At 47.3% G+C, this 23,996-nt stretch overlaps 1 protein-coding gene across 8 annotated transcripts in view; it reads left to right on the top strand.

Annotated features, from left to right (window-relative positions):
- sgip1a (SH3GL interacting endocytic adaptor 1a) overlaps positions 1-23,996 on the top strand; it is a 50,035-nt gene that overhangs the window by 3,206 nt on the left and 22,833 nt on the right. For 7 of the 8 annotated variants that reach the window (XM_023794580.2, XM_023794574.2, XM_023794569.2 and 4 more), the window contains exons 2-3: positions 2,915-3,044; positions 9,168-9,212. In XM_023794580.2, the coding sequence (XP_023650348.2) occupies positions 3,002-3,044; positions 9,168-9,212 (88 nt within the window). In that variant the 5' untranslated portion in view covers positions 2,915-3,001. Of the gene's footprint in view, positions 1-2,914; positions 3,045-8,254; positions 8,528-9,167; positions 9,213-23,996 lie in introns of those variants that run through there. The other variant, XM_023794577.2, reaches the window with a different exon arrangement.

Here is a 23,996-nt window from a genome sequence, read left to right as displayed (position 1 = left end):
CTTTTTTGGGACTGTTTGTGGTTTTACTGCTGTATATTTTATTTATTTTGGCTTTGTCAGAGTGTTGTACAAATTCAGCACCTCCACCAGCCTTGATCGGTGCCTGACTTCATCGCTTCTCATCCTAGAGCATCTGCCCTAAAAGTTCTGTAGGTCTCCTGGCTGATTGGCTCTGACTTTAACTCACTCTGTCAATCCATGGTTCCCCTTGCATTTTAAACAGCCTCAGCCTTATTTTGAATCTTCTGTGGTTTCGGGCTGCGTTTCCCTCCATTATCTGGTTCCTTTATCCGGTTCGGGATTGTATTGGACTGTCCCTGCTATGTTATCCTGTTAGCTGAATGTTATTAAATGATCACTGCTTTGTGTTTCTAGAATTTTTCTGTCAGGGCTGATTTGGAATTTTTGGCTGTTTGTCTTTGCATCACATTCTATATGAAAGTGTGAATAATCAGTATAGACAGGGCATAAAACAAAAGTTTATAAAATCTTATGGTTGGAATAATGGACAATGCAAAATAATGAATGAATGACATGATAATAGTTATAAACATTTACTTTTATGATATTCAACTGTATGGTGAACAAAGTAATTTACAGAGCCATTTCCAGATATTTCTGTACCTTTTTGTAATACTGATGATTAAAAAGCTATTGCAATCAAAATCGGTGCTCTGAAACAGCAAATTTTGGTGAAGGTCAGCTATGCTTAAGACAACTAGGGTATATTAAGTCCTGCTGCGCCCTCTAGTGGATATTTTAATGAGAAAATCAGGAAGTAATAGAAAGTGAATTTATTTGATGCAAACGTATTTTCTGTCCTTGATGTATGTAATGAGCATAAGAACTAAGAATTCTTGGGAGGAATAAAAGGTAAAATGACTGATCTTACAGTGATGCTGAATGAGGCGTTTGTTTGATTCTTCCAGATTGTCTCCCTGTGAATCAGCGTAATTATTAAAGCCGCCTGCTCATTTCGTAACGTTTCCTTGCCATGTTTAATTTCACGCTGCCAGCACCCTCTGCAGGGTGCTCTGGGCGCAGGTGCCTCACCATCCTTTCCCGGGCTGCTTCGCCAAACCGGTGACTCACTTCCTGCTCGGCGGGCGGGCAAGCAGCTGATTGGCTGTAGGGCTCCCAGCATCACGCTAGGCTTTACTTATCAGGTGCTTTTATACCAGCGGGCTGAGCTGGGGGTCAGAGAGCAGGATCATTCAGCGTCCGGCAGTCCCCAGATCACCTGGGTTAAGGGCCCAACAGCGATGCCATCACTCTGCCAGCCACAAGATTCGAACTGACAACCATCCAGACACGGGCGCAGATCCCAAACCCTACTGAGCGACACAACACCCCAGCACGTGGTGCTGACATGGCTGCCCAGGAAACAGCGCCCCCTGAGTCTGCTTATGGGATTTACGCCTCACTATGATGTAACCTCCCCTCTTGTCTAGCTAATCCCCTTACCGTGGTCTTTAATGCCTGAGCCCCACCTTCCCAAAATAAATTCCCAGAATCTATTTTCTGGGGTTATGAATTTGCCTTAATGAGATCCCCATCATGCACACTCAGATGGACGTGCACAAGATCACTGATCAGTATTTGAGACATAAAAGAGACCTCCTTGGTTTAACTTTATCCTGAATTATGCTTCCATTACCAGTTATAATTTAATTCTGCATTACCCTAGTTACCTGAATTACATTTATTCTGAATTAATCTTGCTTTTGGGATTACACTTGTAGTCTCTGAGAGGCATGGGTGGGTTTGTAGTTTCTGGGCTCAAACATTCGCTTTGAAACCCACCATGGTGTAGTGAATGTTTGTGGCCAGCAGGGGGCCCCAAACCCCAGGTGCCCTATGCAGATGTGTGGTTTGACTGGCAGTAAACACCCCTGCTGCTAGCCTGCTTTGCTTACGGCTGATCATTGCCCATCCGGTGAGCTGTTTGTTTGACTTTTTTGGGGGTAAATTTGCATGACGCCCTTGACACATAACTGTGTGGCCTGCTTCTGTAATGAGAGTGGAATATACTGTACATCACCAAAGAGGTCAGCTTAACTGTAATTTCAGTCTTTGGTCACGTTCCTTTGAGATGTTAGCTAAATGAGGGCGGTGTGTGGCTCAGCAGTTTAGACGGCTGTGATTGTGATCGGAAGGTCGTTGGTTTACGTCTCGGGGTCACCGCTGGGCCCTTGAGCAAAACCCTTATTGCTTTTGGGACTGACTTACCCTACTTCCCAAAATGTATGTTGCATTGGATAAAAGTGTCTACTAATTAAGTGAAAATGTAAAGCACTTGTTGAGATGGAGCATTTATTAACACCCTTCAAATCAGAGCTGAACATTCTGTGCTTATTAAATAATGATTACTGATTGGTTACGTCGCATCATTTAGTAAATGAGCCAATCAGAGCTGAACATTCTGTGATTATTAAATAACAATTATCGATTGGTTACGTTGCATCATTTAGTAAATGAGCCAATCAGAGCTGAACTTTCTGTGATTATTAAATAACGATTACCGATTGGTTCCTGTGATAGAGCTCCAGCCTGCTGTGCTTTCTCACTGCTCCTGCTGTATTGTTTACTCTTTATTAATTCTTTAATATTGACTCCGTGTCCCTCCCCCCGAAGTTGTGAGTCCCCCCCAGGCTTTTTATCAGCCACATGTAATCGATTCCCCCCCCCACCTCATATATGCACTGGTCTGGCTCCGGGAGATTGTGGCCCCGCCCCCTGTCCACATCCCTATTCTCCGCAGGTCCTGTGGGGATTCGGCGCGCCTGTGTGTGTGTGTGTGTGTGTGTGTGTGCGCGCGCACGCGTGTGGGTGTGTCTGCCCCAGCTCTGAGCTCTGAGTGCCGAGCAGCCGGGAGTCACAGCACTCATACGCCACCTCGTCTCTCCACCTACAGCTGCCCGCCCCTGCGCCTGGACCCCCCCCCCCCCCCCTCCACTCCACACCTCCTGAGATGAGCACCACCCCCTGTGCGCCGTGCTAAATGGCTGAGGAACTGTGCACCGGCTGGTTCCGTATCGTCGCAGGTAAGACGTGCCTCTTCCCGCTGAGCCTGCCTGCCGTTCCCGCCGCCGTAACGTTGACAGAGGTGCCCGGCGCTCCCTGACAGCCCCGCGGCCCTCCAGTGCGCTGCTGCGATGCTGTGGCTTCATTCTTTTTCTTATCTTTTGTTCCCTCGGATGGAAGGTGACAGTGTGAGCTGCTTATTCTTCCAGCAGAGGTATTAAAGCAGGTCAGGAAGCTGTGTTGTCTCCGCCCACCACCGTGTTTAGGTCTGATTTATTTATTTATTTTTGCCTGCAGCCCAATGCGGTAACTTGAAAAGCACTGCACTGGAGACATGGATATCTGAGCCACCCAGAAACAGCATGCCCAGTGCTCCACAACCTGCTTTCTTCCCTCCTGTCAGGAGCTGCTGGCAATATGTAGGAGCAGGGCTCCACCTGTTGGCTGCTTCGAGGAACTGCCAGGGGCTGGCTTACTTTAAGAATTCATTACAAATTTCCCCAGAAGGGAAAGAAACATGACTTTACAAAATGCATTGGGCTTTTTTTTTTTATTAAATTGAAAAACCCAATTAAGAAACATAATACTCGACTAGCTAAAGCAAAGCGATGAAATACTGTAAGGATATAATTTGAAACATTTTTCATTTGAAACCTTAATGAGTGATTTAATCTTCATTCCTAGCTCCTGTTCAGTCATGATTAGCACATAGACACTTTTTGCTTTTCATTACAGGTAGATTCACGTTTACTTAATGTTTTCAGAGCTTCTGATTATAGCCAATAAATTTAATATGTAGGTCACTTCAATCCAGGCCAAAGCTAAACCCAATCTGATCATTTTATTTTAGCTTTCCTTCTTTTATTGTCCTCTTCTGCTTGTCTCGAGCATCTGCATCTTCCTAATCCTAATATTGGGAAATTAAGGTTGAGCCTGATCATTAGTGCATCATTGTCCAGCTTTCATACCCGTAGAGTCAGAGAAAATCCCGTCTGTGGAGCTGCTCCTGTCTTTGATTATAGAGAGTGTCTGTCAGAGCTCTGCCAAGCACCAGTCTGCCATGTGGTCACCTCCTGCTGGGTTCTTTCCTGTTCCAAGCAGGAAAGCCCATCTATAACGTGCCCAGCCATTCATCATCATCATCATCATCAGCATCATCATCATAATTTCAATCATAATTTCTGTCCCATATTTTCACTCTGTCCTCTAACCTTCCTTATAAGTGTCTTCAGAACATCTTCTCAAGGTCATGGGTTCAGATTCAGCCCCTTCAGGTTGCTTTAGCAGAGGACTCTGGGAAGCTGAGCTGAAGCCTGTCTGCTCTCCAGTGCCCAGCTCCCTCACTTTGCTTTCCTCTGCTTTTGGAGAATCTTCTCTAATACAGAGTGTGAACCCCCAGGCTTCCCCCGAGTGACTCTGCTACTTAATGCCCGTGGCTCTGGTAGTGGTTTTGGCACAGAGACTCCTGTCCTGGCTAATACCCACATGTGACGTGTTTGCTGCCCTGACTGCCGTCCGTAAGGGACGCGAGACAAACTCGGTCCAGCTGAGCTTACTTCTGAGGCCTCGAGCACCATCCCCTCAGCTGTCTGTACACATTGTGGCGTGGGCATTAGCGTGTTTGCCACAGACTTGGTGAGCTGGCATCCTCTGCCTGTGCCAAGGGGCCCCGTCTCATGTTGGTGCCGCCCAGCCTCACAGCTCCCAGCACCTAAAGTGCCCCCTCGTCTGACGTCATTTCCCAGACTTCCTTTCTGCTCTGTAGTCATAGAGATTCTTTAAAAGCAAAAAGCAGGCTGTAAGTAAAATGTTTTTATATGCTACTGCCCTCAGTATCACTTTTTTGTACTTTAATTACAAAAAGTCAGCATTGAAATACAATATTTTTGAGGTCTGTAAGCAAGCTCATGATATAAGATGCAGAATTGTTAAAATGATAACTTAGTAATCAATGGATGTCGAGTGAGGGCCTTGATTATATCCTCGATTGGAAATGAATGCAGTGTCATGGCAAATAATTAACCTTAAACGAGCATTAAGGAGAGCCTGGACTGGCTTTTTGTGGTGGGAAAACTTGTTTTTCAGACCAGTGTGCTGTTTCTGAAAGGAATGGTATTTACAGCACTAAGCTCCTCTGCTATAAACAGTAGACTCGGATTCGAGGGGTGCTTTCCGTTGAGATCACCATGGATTTGGGTACTTCTGCAGCTTCCTGTTCACTTTATCAGCGGTTTAATTTGTCTCCCCCCCGAGACTGACGGGCCGTAAGTGTTTCCCTACGACAGACTTATATTTTCCGACTGCATACTTTATTTCCACGGTGCTCTCTGTTAACAAGGATTAGGAATTAGGCTTTATTTAGTAAATCCAGCCTCCCCCGGTTCGTTAAAGCCACCTGCCAGCAGTTCGGCAGAAGGCACCTTGTCTGACAGACTTCCTGGTGGGTGGGGCTTTGCGGGGGGGGTGGGACGGTGGAGGCGGGACTGGCATCGGAAGCATCCCTCGAGAGTGGGATGCTCACATGGATTCGGAGAACAACCAAGAAAGAAAATAAATATGAATGTACAGATGTGGCCAAAAGTACTGGCTCTCTTCCAGTTTTTAAAAAAGAATCCCAATACTTGGTAATATGTTAACTATTAGTATAATAATAGTCATAAATCAAATAAAGAACAGTGGACGGCCATTGAAGTACAGATTTCCTGACCTCTACACGGGATACGTTTCTGAGAAAATTTAGTTGTACAATTTCTGTGAGTGAAATTTAATGAAAGACCTTCATTGGATTACATGAGAACTGAGTGAGTTTTGGTTCCCGATGCTGTAACATATGACGAGGACGCCTGACTTTAGGTCACTGGCTGTCTTATCTCAAAAACAACAAAAAAATGGACTATGTTTTGGAAGTTTGATGTTTGGTTACATTTGTCAGTTTCAACTTCTTTTACGGAAAATTGTTTTTAAAAAGTGGAAAGGCGCTAATACTTTTGTCCACGTCTGTATATGCCAGAGCACAAGGCCGTGTTAAACTATGACTGTCACCTTGCTGTGTCAAACTACAAGTAACTTTTCCCCTTATGGTAGACAGGAGTGATAGTTCCTGATTAAAGGCTGGACAGGGTCGCGAGGAAGCTGTTGTTACTCATCTTTAATAAATGTAGAAATTCTGAAGGATTTAGCGGATACCGTTCAACGCTGTGAAGCTGGGGTTCACTCTCAGCTGTCTTGCTTATACTGTCTGAATTAGGGGGTGGATCAGGGAGGAATTCTTAGGGATCACATGTAAAGGGTGAAACGCCATGGAAACAGATCCCAGACGTGTCCTGTCAGGATTCTCAGAGTGTAGCGATGTGGGTCCCTCGGTATCGGACCCTCGGTGTTGGACCCTCGGTGTCGGGCCCTCGGTGTCGGGCCCTCGGTGTTGGACCCTCGGTGTCGGACCTGATACGGGGCCCTCAGTATCGGACCTGATATGGGGCCCTCGGTGTCGGGCCCTTGGTGTCGGACCCTCGGTGTCGGACCTGATACGGGGCCCTCGGTGTCGGGCCCTCGGTATCGGACCCTCGGTATCGGACCTGATACGGGACCCTCGGTATCGGACCTGATACGGGACCCTCGGTATCGGACCTGATACGGGGCCCTCGGTGTCGGACCTGATACGGGGCCCTCAGTATCGGACCTGATACGGGGCCCTCGGTGTCGGGCCCTCGGTGTCGGACCCTCGGTGTCGGACCTGATACGGGGCCCTCGGTGTCGGGCCCTCGGTATCGGACCCTCGGTATCGGACCTGATACGGGGCCCTCGGTGTCGGGCCCTCGGTGTCGGGCCCTCGGTATCGGACCTGATACGGGGCCCTCGGTGTCGGGCCCTCGGTATCGGACCCTCGGTGTCGGGCCCTCAGTATCGGACCTGATACGGGGCCCTCGGTGTCGGGCCCTCGGTATCGGACCTGATACGGGGCCCTCGGTATCGGACCCTCGGTGTCGGGCCCTCTGTATCGGACCCTCGGTGTCGGACCTGATGCGGGGCCCTCGGTGTCGGACCCTTGATGTCGGGCCCTCGGTATCAGACCCAAAGCGGGGCCCTCGGTGTCGGGCCCTCGATATCGGACCCTCGGTGTCGGGCCCTCGATATCGGACCCGATGCGGGGCTCTTGGTTTCAGGCCCTCGGTGTCGGGCCCTCGGTATCGGACCCGATGTGGGGCCCTCAGGGCCGGGCCTGATGCGGGGCCCTTGGTTTCAGACCCTCGTGTCGGGCCCTCGGTATCCGACCCGATGCGGGGCCCTCAGGGCCGGGCCTGATGCGGGGCCCTCGGTTTCAGACCCGATGCGGGGCCCTCAGGGCCGGGCCTGATGCGGGGCCCTCGGTTTCAGACCCTCGTGTCGGGTCCTCAGTATCGGACCTGATGCGGGGCCCTCGGTTTCAGACCCTCGTGTCGGGCCCTCGGTTTCAGACCCTCGTGTCGGGCCCTCGGTATCGGACCCGATGCGGGGCCCTCAGGGCCGGGCCTGGTGCGGGGCCCAACGCTTGGCTCCCTTAGGGCGCTGTGGCCCTGTACCCCCGTGGGCTCAGGCTACACAACCAGCTCAGCCTGTTTCAGCCCCATTAGTGACCACTTTCGGTGCCCTGGCCCTGGTCCATGCACTCATGCAAGATTCATTGTGAGCCTCCCTCTCCCTTTATCTGTCCCTTTATCTCTCCCTCCCTCTCTCTGTCTCTATCTCCTTCTTTTCCTGTCTTTTTCTCTCTGCCCACCCCAGTCCCTCGATTTCGGGCCTCTCCTCCCAGAGGTCATTTATATAGTTTGTATTTTGATGACAGGCAGTAAGTGTGTCTCTTGTATGTGTTTCGGATGTTTGCTCTAGACACAAAACCAAAACATTACTAACAGCATTAATTTATCAGGGATTATTACAATGTGCCAGATATATCTGATAAGGTAAACAAATTAGCCAGTAGCACTGACTTCCACATGCTGAATGTTTGTGGTTTTTGTGGTGGCTGAACGTGTGTCTGGGTTTCTTTTCCCTGTTTTCATGTGTGCCGCTGTTTTTTTTCATCCTGCTGAAATGCACACCGCTTCATCCCTCCCCCCTGCTAACTGACAGGCTGAGGACAGCCACAGAGGCCCCTCCCACGGCAGGCTGGTCGGGGGTGGGGGTTATGACGGTGGCTGTGGCGGCTCACGTCAGCCCGATTGATCTTTATCCCCCTGAGCAAGCGCACTGCGCCGCCTGAGCTCTGGGCAGCGCAGAAAACGCAGGCAGCCGTTAAAGAGCCAGAAAACAAACCAAACATGGCAGCCCTCCAGCCCGTCTGCCAGCGGCCGGCCCCCGCGGGTCCCCCAGCAGGACCGGACGGCGACGGGGCTCCCTAACTGCCGGGTGCCTGCCTGCGGGTCTCTGCCTCCTCCACCGCTCCCCGATTTCTCATTTAATATTTTTTTATAAGCCTGAGATCAGTCCCAGCATTTCTCCAGCTGTCCCTGCACGGCCACTCAAGGTACAATGTGGGTATAACAGGAAGTGTGGTTTGGGGGGGGGGGGGGGGCGTGTGAGGGTGTGTGTTTGTGTGCCTTCATGCGCATGTGTGCATGCGTGTGTGTGTGCGTGCGCGTGCGTGTGTGTCTGTGTCTGTGTGCTGTGTTCCAGTGGAGCTGGTTCAGTATTCTCCTGGGGAAAGCTGTCGAGAGACGAAGGCCTTGGGCCATGTGACGCAGAATAGGGCTTTGGGGATTGGCTGAGAGAGGATGTGATGTCAGCAGTGCTCCCGCCCCCTCCCTCCCTCTCTCGCTCTCTCTCTCTCTCACGCGCCTTCTCTCTCTTTGCCTTCTCTCTCTTTTTTTTCCCTCCCTGCTAACCCCCCTCCCACTCTCAGCATCCTCCCATGATCGTGTCGCTCGGCGCTCTGGCTCTCTCTGTGGCCCAGTGCCATAGCCCCAGCAGACTGTGGCAGCGCCGGGGCCAGCGCTGACTCTGCCTGTCCCGGTAGCGGTGGCGTGGGGGCAGGGGGCCGGCTCGGTCCGCTTAACTAGCCCTTCCATTTTTTTTCCCTATTTTTCCTATTATTTATTTAATTTCTGTCATCTCCATCGGCAAATCCAGTAACGGGTTTTCCCCGTTTCTCCCTGCTGTTGTTTCAGGCTCCTTGGAGATTGAGGAATGTAAATCTGCAATCATGATGGAAGGTAAGTGGTGCCGCTGCTGGCGTGTCTCCCTCCTGGGCTCCAGGAGCCTGCCGATGCTCGCCTACACGCCGGCCGCTCACCCTCGCATTCCCGCTTTCCCGTCGTCTCAGCTGTTTAGCGGTAAGGCCAGGACTCTGAAAGACGCGACCGCTTGGGCGTCGAGGCGTGACTCTTGGCGTGTCGGCACGCGATGCCCGGTGTGCGAGCCGCCGGGAGCACGTCCGCGGCACGTTGACTCACCGTTACGCCCTGTACCTGCTCTCCCGGGCTGCTCTCTTCTATACGCCGCCTGCCGTTCCTGACACGTCGGCCGCTGAGAAGCAGACAGCAGGTTATTTTGAAACACGACCCCCGGACAGCTTTCACAATGGAGGGGTGTAGAAAAACTGAAGTTTTAATCCCCAGTGACGAGGGCAATTTATGTAACCTTCAAATCGCATGTGCTGTCCGTAGCAGTGTGCTGGATATTTGGGGGTTTCAGGTTTGCCTCGCTGTTCTTTCATTAGTAATGTTCTTCGGGAAATTTAGACGCTTGTGTTACACGGCTTTGATCGCTCCTGTGTCACTACATTTAGGATTGTGCTTGTCATGGACTCCACCTAACGTTCTGAAAATATTTTAGTTGTAATGAATGAGCAAATGATGAACGATTTCATTGATTTGAATAGATGGTTCTGTCCCTTGCAGCATAATTCTGTCAGTTTCTGACTAGAACTTTCAGTAGTTATCCCTTCCAGCATAATAAAACAGAAACTGACATTTCTGTCTACATCTCTGTTAACTTACTCATGTCCAAATATTTTGGTACGATAACAAAGCACATTTGCATGGTCATCAAGTATCATAGATATTTAATTAGTTCTCCTATAAAACTATATGCAAAAACTTTATTTGGAAGTCATTATCATTCAGAAGATTATTCAGATATACAGATATTTGCCTTATCCCCATAAAGGTAAAGCTAATATGTTTTGGTCTTTTAAAGTACAGACAGGACGTACGTGATGAGTTAGTTGATGCTTTTGGGAAACGCAGCTGGACGCTAGCTCACAGTTAGCATTTTGGCACACCTCAGTACTCAGGCAAGGTGCACCTCGTTCTGTTCCACAGGTGAGTCATGGAAAAGGTTTAGGTAACCGGCTACGGTCAGCGAGGCCCAAAATAACCTCTGACATTAGCTATTAGCCTCTCTGAGCTAGAGCGCTAACTCATTCCCCCCATGTCCCTATTACAGTCTTGCGCAAAATGGGGAAACTAATTCCTCATTCTGGCACTTTCCGTGACCTGATGTACGTGGCGTCAGCTGGGGGGTACGGTAAGGCTGGGTCAGAACTTGAGATGTGCTGATAACTCTGATTTAAATGACATTCCCAAAAAAGCATACTTACCCAAAGATTTCCACCATGCCAAAGGTGTGAGGTTCAGGCCATGTGCACTGAGTGAGACTCTATAACCTGCGAAACAACCATTCTAGATGATTCTATCCCAAGAAACAGCATCTGTGTTGGCATTATCGAGAACGGTGACTTCACGTCTTTGACTTTGCTCCTCAAACTGTGACTGTCAGAAGGTAGCCGTGTATCAAAATATGAAACTGGTGCTTGACTTCAGCTGTTTGACTGGTTTGGCCAAGTTGTTAATTGGATAGGGTGGGTTGTGGTGGGGAGGTTTTGCTTTTATATTCAGATGTACAGGTTATGTTGGGACACTGGCAAATGTTTGTCCTGACAGTCGGTTGTAAAGCCCCTTTGCTTCTGAACTTATGTTGCAAAACATGGTGGTGTTGGCTTTAGGGAGCGACGTAAACTAGAAGATATGTGACAAGGTGCGTCTAAATCATTTGTTTCTGTTTTTATTGATTTCTTCTTTATGGATCATTCTACTGGAACGTCCATGAGATCCACTTAAGCGGTTCCTGCGGAGTGGTCTTTGGCTCTAGCACATAGTTCACTTATCGTATTTTTTTTGTGTATGTGTTTATCTGTGATGATACTCAAAACATTGTTGCTTGGATTGTGTCTCTGATCTGTAGAGTGAACGACTTTAGGATGAGCTGCTTTTGATTTGGCGCCGGTCCGATACGAACCACTCCAGGACAAAAGCAAGGTGGGGGGTGGGGTGGGGTTCTGGGCTGCCCCTGTGCTCCTGAAACAGGTCGTGATGTGAATGAATCGATTTTGTGTTTTCACCCAGCCAGCTCTGCGTCCCCCCCCCCCCCCGCAGCCGTGGACGGCACCTGGGTCCAGCAGTGTCCACATTGGACGGCACTGTCGTCATGCACCCCCCCCCTTTCAGGGACGGATCATGCATAATGGTTCATTTCTGATGTGACAGATGATACCTAATCAGCACCGTTGTGTAAACAACTGAGGGGACACGGCAGAGTCTTGGAAAGCAGGGAAAAGGGGAACCTGGGCCCACCAGTCGATCTTTTATGACATTTTAATGTTAAAATTGCAGTTGGAGGAGGTTTCCATTTCCCTGTTTGGCCAGCGCTATCAATGGGAACATTTACCTATGCCAGTGAGCATCTAGTTCAGTGTTTCCCAGTCTGGTCCTTGTGGACCCACAGTTGGTCCATGTTTGTGCTCCCTAACAGTCAGCCCACATTTTTGCTCCCTTCCAGCTCCCGGTGGACTGACTGTGGGTCCCCAAGTACCGAATTGGGAAACACTGGTCTAGTTCAGTGAATGTAACATTTGATCGATACCTCAGTTTTACTGATTTTACAGTTGACTGTGACTAACAGTTAGGCTTCACTGCAGTGGATGATTTAACGTCTTCCTGAGAAGGAATGTGACACATGCCGTTTGTATGTTATAGTCTGAAAATGCAAGTACGTTACCTACACGACGAGGAATGTGCTTGTTATTGCGTTGCCACGGACAACGGGCTTCGGTTGGATTGGTGAACCTGTGCGGGGTCTCCGGTCGTTTTCAGTGCCGTGAGCGTGAGAGTTGGCAGAGAGCTTGACACCCACACTAGGGATGACTTGGCGCAACAGCGGCCTGAAACCATCATGTTTGACCAAATTGTAGACGGGAACAGTGAGCCTTGACTACCTCACCGGAGTGTACGCATCGCCCTGGACCAATCATTGTGTTTAATTTTAGCAGATGCTTTTATCCAAAGACATCAGGGCAAGCCAGTTCCTGGAGCAATCGAGGGTTCAAAGCTTCGATCCAAGGACTCAAGGGTGATGTCACTCTGCTGACCCTGGGATTTGAACTGATGTCCTTCTGATCATAGGCGTAGCATCCTTACCCACTGAGCAGCACGCCACCCCCAGGCCAGACACAGATTAATGCCTGCTGAGCTCCTTGTCACTGCAAGGATGAGGGGTTCTCTCACGTTAGGCAGAGTAATGTCACAGAACATTCCGGAGAGAGCTTCAACTGCAAGTGGCTTGGGTTAAAATGGCTAATATCACCCATAATACGCACCAGACAACTGGCCCCTGCTTCAGGCCTTGTTTTGGGTCCTCCCAGTCTAGCGAGTTGTGGCTGCGGGCCCAGTGAGCGGAGAGCCCCTGGCCCTCTGGAACGGTGAGGCCGGCTTTGCGATTTGCTGTAATTATCTCCTCTGCAGTGCCAGCCCTGGCTTCGCCCGCAGCTCTGCTCCTGGTTCTGCTCCCATTGACCCCCCCCCCCCCCCAACAGTGATTTTGTTCTAAGACCCAAACGCTTAGATGGTTTACCATGTATGCTTCCAGATCATTCTATCTCCAGCTCATCCCTCAGGCAGTCTGGCTCGTGTTTATCACATCTTATTTCCTGCTTTACCACGGATCCATTGTGTCCACATCTCCTTATGGCCCATAGCTTATTTCCTTATCTTTCCAGTTTTAGGTAAAATATGCTCCCTACATTATATAATTTGGCTGTGCTGTACAAATCCAGCTCCGGTAATCAATCTGCAACTCATGTATGGTTTATTTCTGCCACTCTTCTGGAAAATGCCTTTTAATGGACAGCACAAGCTCTGTAATGAAGCGTACTATAAGTGTATCTTCGAATATGTGGCCAAATGTAAAATCGTTTCATAACTGGTGGATAAAATGTAACACTCCGAAGTGCTAAGGAGATGTGTAATAAAAAAGCAGGCACCTATTATTTTGAATGTCTTTAACTCTTTTTTTTTTTGGGCTCTCCACGTCCTTATTATTCATACTCTTTATCCATCTGTCTGCTGTTGCATTCCCTCGCACGCCAGAAAGACTCCTCAAGGAGCAAGTGTGTGTCCTCTCCCTGCCCACTAGTCTCGGATGCCCTGAGAGCAGGGCCTCCCTTTCAGGCGATGCATGCTTGCCCCGCCACTGGCCATTAGCGCCAGCTGGAAAAGCAGTGTGCCCTTCAGGACAGATTGCTAACAGCTGGCAGACGCCCAGCCTGCTCCTATAGCCCTTCTATAGGGCTGAAGCCTTTCACCAGCTGAGCCATCTGGACGTATTCGCGATTTAGCCTTTTAACTGTGGATTCACCGAAGCACTTTGCATCTCCCTCCAAGGCTGGAGCAGGTGCTGCCCTCCCGGGATTGGAATCCGGTCTATATTTGTCACAATTATTGTAGTGTATTTTAGGTATGTGGTTTAATATGTCAGCAGTGTATATAATAATAGTAGTAATTAATAATGACAATAATCATGGCTAAGCTAAGGTTGAGCCTGTAGCACATTTAAGTTTCAGTCTCTGCTAAGTCACCTGGTGACTGAGACTGTGAATTCCACAGCCACACCACATGATTGCCATGTTCAACTGCTGTTGGCTGTATGATGGAGAGAAGCCACTCTCGGAATTGGCAGGAGCCTATCTGTGTTGTGCTGCATGACAACTGTGTGTAAAAGTGAGGTTTTCAAGGCATATGGACAACCAGGATACCTCAGTTAAACGTGAGATAGTTTGGGTTTGGTAGATGGTTAGATGTGTACTAAACGCTAATGGGTGCGATTAACAGGCCACAGCTTCTGTCGTGCCCTGATGCTCAGTGAGGTCTATAGCACAGACGGGAGGGGGTGTGTGGTACACCTCACCTTCCCCTTAATAATAAAGGAATGGCTTCAAATGAAATGCCAGGGTTGAGGTTTAGCAGGATACTCTGTGCTCTGTAATTCACACTAACGACCTCAGAACAGCTCATACCCACATCATTCACTGCAACTATAGCTTAGCAGACACAAATTTCACTCTAGGCGTGATAAACTCCTGGTTAAAAAAAAAAAACACATTTCCTGTCTGCTGGGTATTTTAAGCCAAACCTTTGTGTTTTAGGAGCTGTTCCTCATTAGAACTTATATTAGTGATTTACCTGCTCAAAGGGCTGTTACCATAGCATCAACAACTTTGTTTTTGCATTTCAGATAAATTAAAAATCTTTATCTGTGCCAAGACAGATCTAAAATAAAACGTTCTCGACTTGATGTTCAGATTTGTTGCTCAGACATGGATACAGAAATAAATAATATTAAAATCTCTGCTACAAAATGTTAGTACTCAGTGTTAAGTATGCAAAATATTTCATTGCTTTCCAGACAAACCTTTATTTAGCTGGCTGATATTACCCAGACTACATCAGTAAAAGTGCATAATACAGACAGTGTTAAATTAGCATCGGTTTGAAACGCTCTGTACTATTTTAATGTTAAACGCATAAAGCCCCTCACAGGAGGCAGTCGGTAGCTAAACCGCGTAATTACAGCCTCCTCTTCCAGCACTGCTTGTCCAAAACGCTAATGCGCTTTACAGAAACACGGCCATTTGCATCATCGCAAACTCTGTGTTGGCTAGTTTATTGCCGGCCAAATGTCACAGATATTTGTTTGGCTTTCTGAGTGGCACGGTATTATTATGCTGTTACCTACTGTGTGATTGTCTGAGCGCTCTGAGTCACTTAGACCTCAGCATGAGAGGTTTTTGTTCAGGAGACTTTGATGTGAAATAACAGACTGACAGTTAGACTTGTTTTGTTTTTGCAGAAGTTGTATGTGTGTGTTTTTTTTCTAATACATGACATTTCACTTAATAGTCGCTTTTGTCCAACGCGATGTGCAAATGAGGAACAGAAAGCGGGTTAGAAAGCTGGTTCAGCCAGACCCAGTAGCAGTTGGGGTTAAGGGCCTTGCTCAAGGGCCCAACCGCAAAACTGCTTCTACACGGGATTTGAACAAACAACATTTTGATCACTGGCACAGTCCAGTCCTAACCTGCAGAGCCGCACGTTTCTGGTGGAAACTGCCTTTTCGCTCTGTTTCCCCAGCTGTTGGGTGTGCCTGCCTGTATCCGCAGGTGTGTGTGGCTTCCCTCAGCTGTTGCTGTAAAATTAGACTATTTATTATTTTTGCAGTGACCCACTGGTCCAGGCTTTTCCTGGGTGGGCCTGCTTAGCGTCTGATAACGAGGCAGTGTCACCTTTCCACTGACACCATCTGACACGAAGCGGTCAATCAGGGCTGCCTCACCTTGTGTAAGAGGTTGGATTTACAGCATGGTTCCCCAATTCCGGTCCTGGGGGGCCAGAAACCAGCAGAGTTTGCAGATTTCACTGCTCAAACACACCTACTAAATCTGGCAATTAGCTGACTTAAGATGTGTTTTTGAGTAGGGAAATCTGCAAACGGTGCTGGATTCTGGCCCTCCAGGACCGGAATTCGGGACCCTGATTTACAGCTTTGGGGGAAGAGGGGATTCTGGAGAATTATGGGTAATGGGTGCAACCACACCTGGGTAGAGAGGGATATTTCACCTTGTTTTGCTGGGGCTCCCTGGTGCCATCCCAGGGCTCGAACTGACACTGCATTTTGGACTCACGTGACGTATCTAGCGCTCTGGGGCCGCGGCCACTGCAGGGTCACAGTGCGGCATCAGTGGCAGCAACCATCACAGCTTTAAGGGCCCCGTGAAGTGGATTTTAAGGGCCCTGTGAAGTGGAAACTGACACAGGGCCTCCCTCATCTCTCTCTCCTCTCCACTGATACTCACGTGCTCTATCTCTGCCCAGCTAGCATTCCTGCACTTGTATTAATAATTTCCTTTTCATTTCCTGCAATACAAGGAAAGCAGGTGGGCAGTTCATCGACTTGTTTCGAGCGACAGCTTGTCTGCTTAGTGGAATGGAAATGTTTATCGTGTTATCTTTGATGAAGCAAGTATATATTGCTCTAAGAATTATTGGAAATATCCAGGTAGCCCGGTGAACAGGGCACGGTACACGCTTAACCAGTTTCAGTCGCAAGATGCTTGTTCATGCAACTGAACTGAATTACCTTCATGTCCTGGGGCTGTAGGTGGATAAAGACATACCAGGGAAAACCGACACCATCACAGGAAGTAAGAGTGTATTATCTCGCCGCATGAAAGCCTGGATTCGTCCTCGCCAGCCCTTAATGTGTAGTAGTCTTGTTTTTTTGTCACCGTAGTTCTCGGAGGGGTTGGGGTGTGCCGTTTGGCCACCGCTGAAGCCAGAGTCTTCTGACCTATCGGGTGTCGTCGAGTTTCCATTTGCTAATGACAAGCCTTACGCCAGCCTTCGTGTAGGTCTTCCGTGAGGGAGGTCACGGCGACCATGACGCCCGACCAGCCTCCTCTTTGGACCTCCTGCGCTCCCTTTTAATGGACACGCGCCTCCCCACATTGAGGACGCACGCTCCTCTGCATCGCCCCGTGGTGCCGACGTGCCGGAAGCAGAGCTGAGTGTGTTTCTATAAATGTAACGAGACGACTCAGAAAGAGATGCAAATACTGCCCAGCGATGGTGTGTAGACGTCCATCTGCCTTCCTGGAAGTGTTCATCCAGCGTAGAGTGACAGTGAGCCTGGAGCCTGTCCCAGAAAGGTGCACTCTGGGCCGGATGCCAGGCCGTCGCAGGGTCCACACACAGAGGAAATTTAGGGACACCGAGTGACGTAAATTACACCTTCAGGCTGTAGGAAGAACCCAGATTAGATGGAGGAAAGTCATGTGAGCAGAGGAGAACAAACAGACCTCAAATGCACACAGCAGCAGGACAGGAATCAGGGCCCATACAGCACCAGCCACTCTGCCCTTCACTGTATGTGTATAATCAGGCGTTTTGTACCGAGCTCCGTTGCTAGTCTGAAACATTTGGTACATGATCCTCCACCGCTCTTTGTCCTGCGTTTGTTTATTTCCGGCTGCGTGGTGACAGCGTGTCTGGCCTCCTTTTAACAGATCTGCAATCTACAACAAGTTAAATGCAGTTTATCAGCAGCAGGAATGTTTGACATTCTCTGAAAAGTACCAGCTCCTTTTGCAGTGAACCTCTAAAATTTATTTTTTGGGGGGCTTTTGTGTCATGTAGAAATTTATGTTTCTCCTCTGCAATGTCAGCTTATACCCGAACCTACAACAGTATTATTCTCTAAGTGAGTCAAATATTATCGGCACTGTTTGTTAACGCGGTTGCCTTTGCTTGACACCGCGATAACTCCTGTTCCAGAAGCACTGGCAGACATTTCAGGCTTAAAAGTCTTCAAATTGCCAATTTAAATGCTGGTACTTTTAAACTTGTGATTTTAGCCTTTACCGGGACGCTTTAAGCTACAAGCTTAAGTAATAACTCTTTGTGCTGTTTGTGTTGATATTTCCATCCTCTCCAGCTCGCAGTTATACCGCACAACCACCTTTAGCTCTGCTTGAAGGTGGCAATTGCTGAGATGTTGATTCATGCACTAAATATTGCAGCTTATGAGGATCTTAAATATGTCAGGTACGGGAATCGTAAAATAATATTTAGCCTTTTTCAGAAAATAAAGCAGTCTGTGGTGTTTCCTGGCTCTTTCCTGGTTTCGTGGTGTGTATGTATTAACGAAAGGGGGGGTTGATTAGTTATTAAAAGTGATTTATTGCGCGTTTTTCCAGCACTTACAAAATGCCGTTATTCTGTGAGTGAGTTGTAAAATGTGTCAACGGTACATGCTCTGTTATACTGCACAGTACAAGGGGGACTGAGGAGCGGCGGATATTAAAACCTGCAACCGGGTTAATGGGTTTCATCTCTGCCTTTCCGACTGCCTGTAACCCCGCCCTTCATCGGGTGATCGGAGACGCAGGAAATCCCGCGTTTGCGCCCAGCACTCCTCAGAAGCCGATAGGATCAGAGGTAGCTTGACTGACATTTAAATACAGCTATATCTTGGTATATGATTTGCCCGGTAGTATTTTAAGCAGTACAGTAGCTATGTTTCTTTACTTTCTTAACGGCAGAGATCGTTTGCCTATGCACCACGCTTTTAGTCGATACCTTTATAATCAGACCTGAACACTTGTCCTAAAATGCGGGCGTTTTACGTTAAATTGCTGCTTCACGCACAAAATATAAATGTATTTCTGGCCCAAATCACGGAAACAAGCCAGGAATTTGTTTTCGCCCCCGATCTGTGCGGAGAGTCGAAGCTCAGCACCAGTGGGGCGTGTTTATGAGGCGGTATATAGTCTGGTTAGTGTGAATAAAGCTGAAGTGTAATGAAAGCGTCCTCTCTGTTATAATTATAATTGAACAAACGAGTCTGAGTTCCGAATCGTTAGGTTCCAATGAGCCTCGTTTGTTTAGATTTGTCTTAATTATTTGAAGGAAAAATCTGCATTTCTGTAGTTTTTGCACGTAATTTTTGCTAATGAGTAATTTATCTTAATTACTGTGTGTAGGTCTTTGCCATTGCAATTTTTTCGTTTATACAAGTAGTTGTTGATTTACAAAATTGTGGTTGTTATTGTAGACTAATCCTGGCAAATTGGTAAAGTGCAATGAATCGTGAAATTTTTGGAAATGTGATGAATGTCGAGGGAAGCAACGTTTTGTTTTTCAAAACAGTTTTGTGTTTTGGTCTCGCTGATTGCGTGGCTATTTCTGGTTTCGGTTTACGCATCAGTTTATAATATGGAATAGCAAAAGATGAGTGTTTCATAAGAACATAACTTTATAAACGAGAGGAGGCCATTCGGCCCAACAAGCTCGTTTGAGGAGAACGAGTAGGGCAGCATGATATGGGACTGAGTCTGGTCCCTTTTCACGCTTGATTACGAGGCAAAAAGCGTAGGCTAAGTGTTTTTATTTATTAAAATGAAACTATGTTGTAAAAGTTCTGCAATGGACATTTGGCAGTATATTCGGTTTGAAGTTCAATTGCATTTAAATACTATAACATTGAAAACAGCAAAGTCCTTTTTAACTGTGAATACCAGGCCTATTTCATTATAAAAGTTTTACACTTGTCATTTAAACCAACTCGCTTGACTGCGGACGCTATAGCTGTACAGGAATTTAATGTATTTGCAGTGTCTTAATAAAGTTGCACCTTAATGTGAGAAGAGCATTTTGAGCGTTTTCTATCCATCTGGTGTTTATTTTCCAAGCAACGTGAGAGCCAGGCCCACCATTGCCGACGCGATTACTAATTTATTTGTTAATAGGGTTTCGTCGTTGTCATTCGCTGAGATCACTGGCTCCTCATCTTCTCCTTCAGTGTCTCCGTGAAAGATTCATCATCAGAGCTTCGTATCTCTTACGCAGCGTTGTAGAAATCTCCCCATTCTTGGCTGTTTCTTGTTTTGAAGATATCAGATCGCCACCGAGCATTTCGGTGGCACAGAGACGCAAAATTAATAAATAAATGAAGCCCCTCCCCCCCGCAAGTGAACGAGGATCCTGCAGAGATAATTCATTATTCATTAGTTGCAAACACCTGATTACTGATTTATTAATGATTTTCTAAAAATGACTAACGTGACAAAGGTTTTACGATAAAATAACATTTTCTCTGTCTTTTTGGACACGGGAAAAAAACTTTTCTTTCTCATAGCACCAGTTAAATTCTTCTGTAATTTTTTTACTATTGGAGCGTGGAGCAACATACTAATTAATAACATATCTCATCTATGAATAGCTAAAACCACCATTGTTATTGTGTCGTGCCGTCTTACACGCCCTCCTTGGCACCGCAGTGCCAGTTTCCATGTACATGCTGTCAATTTACGCGGTCGCAAACGAAACAAGGCAAAATTTCCCATCAGGAGCAGATAAGGCACAGAATAGGGGTGGCGCACAGTCTCCGACTCCGAGCAACTGTCAGGAAATGTCACGCATCATAAAGAAAATGAATACATTCCCGTTTTGCCGGGGTTCAAGCTGTGCTGTTCGATTAATTCATATGCGGTGTTTATCGGCCGTAAATCTTGGTGTACGAGGTGCGCAAGACGCTCACGTTGTTTGTGGCCGTGCGGGTCTGAATACCCAGATTACCTTCACTCGCTGTTATGGATGTATAATATATTTTCATGACCTGAATATCGTCGAGTACCGAATATAAACATAGTATTTCTGCTGTTTGTTTACGATTTGTTTTGTGAAGCGTCTCGGAAATATGTGGGTGAAATCGTAACCAGGCCGTGTCAAACCGGGACATCCCGCAACATTTAGGGTCCTCCCCAGGGTTGCCAGCTCTTACGATCTGTCGTGACACTCACGCTTTCAGACTCTCACACAAGAATCTTACGGCAAGTATTATTCTATTATAAACATAACATTAGCTTCATTGAAAGTCTTGGGGTAGTTTGCAAAGGTTATAAAACTCATACATACATGTAAATGCCTGTGCAGACTTGTCTCGAATTGAACATCTCACACCAGCATGCTGACCGGAGCTGGCAACCCTCCCTCCCTGTCCTGAATTTCATTCGGCAGCTGTGAAAGAATATCCTCAAATGTCCGTAACCGAATCGCATTGCACTATCTATAAGATTAGTGCATTTTATTACATTGGCCCAAACGCAATTATGTTGACTCCTGTGTGTTTGTCTCTCCAATGTGTCTGGCCCCCTAGCTTCTGTGGTCAGTGGTCCTGTGGGGAGGCACAGACTTGGTGGACAGGGACCCTGATTGCAGGTGGCCGCGTGGCCTTGAGCTTGCACTCAGCTTTCGGCTTGGAGAGGCTGAATAAATAGCTATTGATTTCCATCTGTGCGTGACTTGAAAGGCTTGGCTGGACATCCGTGCGTTGATGGAGACCATCTTGTGTGTGTTACTGTGTGGCAGAGGTGCCATTAAGGGGGGGGGGGGGGGACTGAGGACAATTCCAGGGGCCCCTGAGTTTGGAACATAATTGGATTGGTCTAGGCTGGGGGGCCCAATATGATATGCTGTCATGGGGCCCAAAATCTTTAGCTGCCCTCCTGCTGGGCATGAGCTGTGTGTGTGTGTGTGTGTGTGTGTATATATATATGTGTGTGTGTGTGTGTGTGTGCATTGTGCTGGAAGACAGCAGGCTGGGGAGCTCCAGAGAAGGACAAATCCCCAGCAGTTGACATCAGTGTGGGACGTGTGTTTTGCAGACGGTCCCACCGAGGCCTCTCGTCACACGCCTGTCCCCTCCGTCCCTCCCGGCATCACGCTGCTCGCTTTTCTGTGTTTCTTTCTCTGAGCTTCACTGGGTTCTGCCTTATTTGCTGATTGTTGAATGCATCAGTAAGTTTAACGGAAAGGCCCTCGTTTGCTGTGTGTTTGTATGCGCTGTCCTTAAGAGCTGTACCATTATTAAGCTTTTAGGGGGAATAGATTCTTAATGTCAATCCTGTCCACCTGTCACTCGTTCCGGAATAAGATTACTTCGGTGTTGCAGTCCTGACTGCAGATTCTATTATTCTCTAAAATTGTGTTTGTTAGTTTTAATATAACAGGACATCTTACTAGAGTGTCTTTGTACAGCAAAGCACAAAGCCTGTGTGTCTGGATGCGCTGCCATCCGGGCTGAACGCAGTGTTCCTGAAGGTCGCAAAGTGAGAGGGACATGAACTAGTTACCGTGGGCACCAGCTCTGTACCAGTGTCTCTCTGGTTTCCAGCTACATGATGACTCATTTCCTTTTTAATCACGTGATCTCCGGGGGCTGCTGATTGGCCGGCCTGCATTTTTCTGTATGCATGAACTCTTCAGGATCAAGGGCTACCCACAGTGTGTCCTCGAGCAGATGTCTCTCTCTCCATCCCAGAGCGTCTTATCCTCTTGGGGTTCAGGCCACAGCTCAGCCAGAATCAGTGTCTACGAGGCCAGGGTCACCACAAAACCATCATCATAATTGGATGCAGCCGGAACAAATGAAAAGATCTTAGTGACTGTAATCATGCAAATAAATGGAGCTGTTTTGCAGTCTAGAAATAAGTTGTGATTATCACCCCTGGTAGTTCTAGATCAGAATGTTAGCTGGAGCATCTGAGGGGTTTTGATTTGTGTGTTGGTGACATGTATGGTTGTACTGGACCAGTTTAAAAAGTGAAAATTAGTGAGATGTAGATCTTAGGGTGGGACAGCAAACAGAACCACATGACACAGGGATGGGGATTTATTTTCATGCGAGAGCGGAGGTGGTTTTAAATAAAGGGTGGGGTGGGTATAAAACAAAAGACAGCCTGGGAAGAGTCACAGGGAAACATAAACGGGCGTTGGAGTTTGGGAACGTGTATTTTCTGGAGACGAACCCGATCCAGATATGATGGGTAATAAGGGGCAGGGGAAGGGGGTGGTGTCTGGCTGAGTGGGTTTGGGTGCCGAGCCTCTGGTTGGAAGGTTGCTTCAAATCCCTGACTGACTGTGAGGATTACTTCTGCATTGGGCCCTGGAGAAAGGCACTTAACCAAAACCGCTCCAGATCCTGCTCTCTCTAAAAAATGTCGCTTAAGATAAAAGTACATGCTAAATAAATAAAATGTAAATATACAAAAATGTAAGTGAATTAATTAGTTCACACACCCCCAACAAACTGTATGTTACTGGTAGCTTTTATACGCTTGTTTTCTGGGCAGAGGGCTGTTTGTGAATCACCCCTCCCCTCCCGTGGCTACTCCTGAATGCTAAGTCCATATTAATCATGTCGAACTATAGTTTCTTTTCTTGGCTGTTTCCTCCCCTTTCATCACACATTTTCGTGGCCACGTAACTGCCGGCTGTATGAGGTTACAAGCTGTAATTCTGCTACCGCATGGGCTGCCTTGCTTAAGGAGGGTCTTTAGAGGCTAAATGGCTTTAGAGGCAGGGTCGCTCGCAGTCAAGACCGCAGGTCCTTCGGCCGGGGGGGGTTTTGAATTTCACTAGAGAAAACAACACATTCTCTGGAGCACATTCTCCTTTGTTTATTATGCTCTTATTGTGTAATTCATTCAAATTAGCCTGGCCCTCCCACTCATAAGTTCGGCCCACCCTGGGGCCAAGTAAGAAACACCTCCAAGTTTCAGCAAATTGGTGTTTGGCGAAGTTTGATACCCTTTTGTGCATTTTTAGATTTCCAGGGTGTTCGGGGGGTTATTAAAAAGTCTAAATGTCTTAAATTTGAGTTGAACCAATTAAGGCTTTGAAACGCCTTAAAGTCTTAAATTTAAATTAACTACATGGTAATTTTCTTTCTTTGAGGTCATAAGCATTCACAGTGGCTCCCCTCATCCACAGTTTTTCACTTTTTGCGGTTTCTGTTATTCAAGGTTCGAAAACATTAAATGAAAAATTCCAGAAATATTTCGCAAGTTTTAAATTGCGCGCCATTCTGAGTACCGTGGTTTAATCTCGCACGGCACTGCCCAGGGTGTGAATCTCCCCTTTGTCCAGCATATCCATACTGTATACGCAACCCGCCCATCAATCACTTGGCAGTCATCTGTTATCAGATTGACTGTCGCAGTGTGGCAAAGCTTGTGTTCAAATTACTTTCTTTAAAACAAAAAAAAATACTTAAGAAGAGTGAATACAGTACAATAAGACCAAATATTACAGTGTATTGTTATAATC

This window comes from Paramormyrops kingsleyae, chromosome 15, assembly GCF_048594095.1.
Source record: "Paramormyrops kingsleyae isolate MSU_618 chromosome 15, PKINGS_0.4, whole genome shotgun sequence".
In the NCBI taxonomy this organism is placed as follows: Eukaryota; Metazoa; Chordata; class Actinopteri; order Osteoglossiformes; family Mormyridae; genus Paramormyrops; species Paramormyrops kingsleyae.
This window is presented reverse-complemented; position numbering and strand designations above follow the sequence as displayed.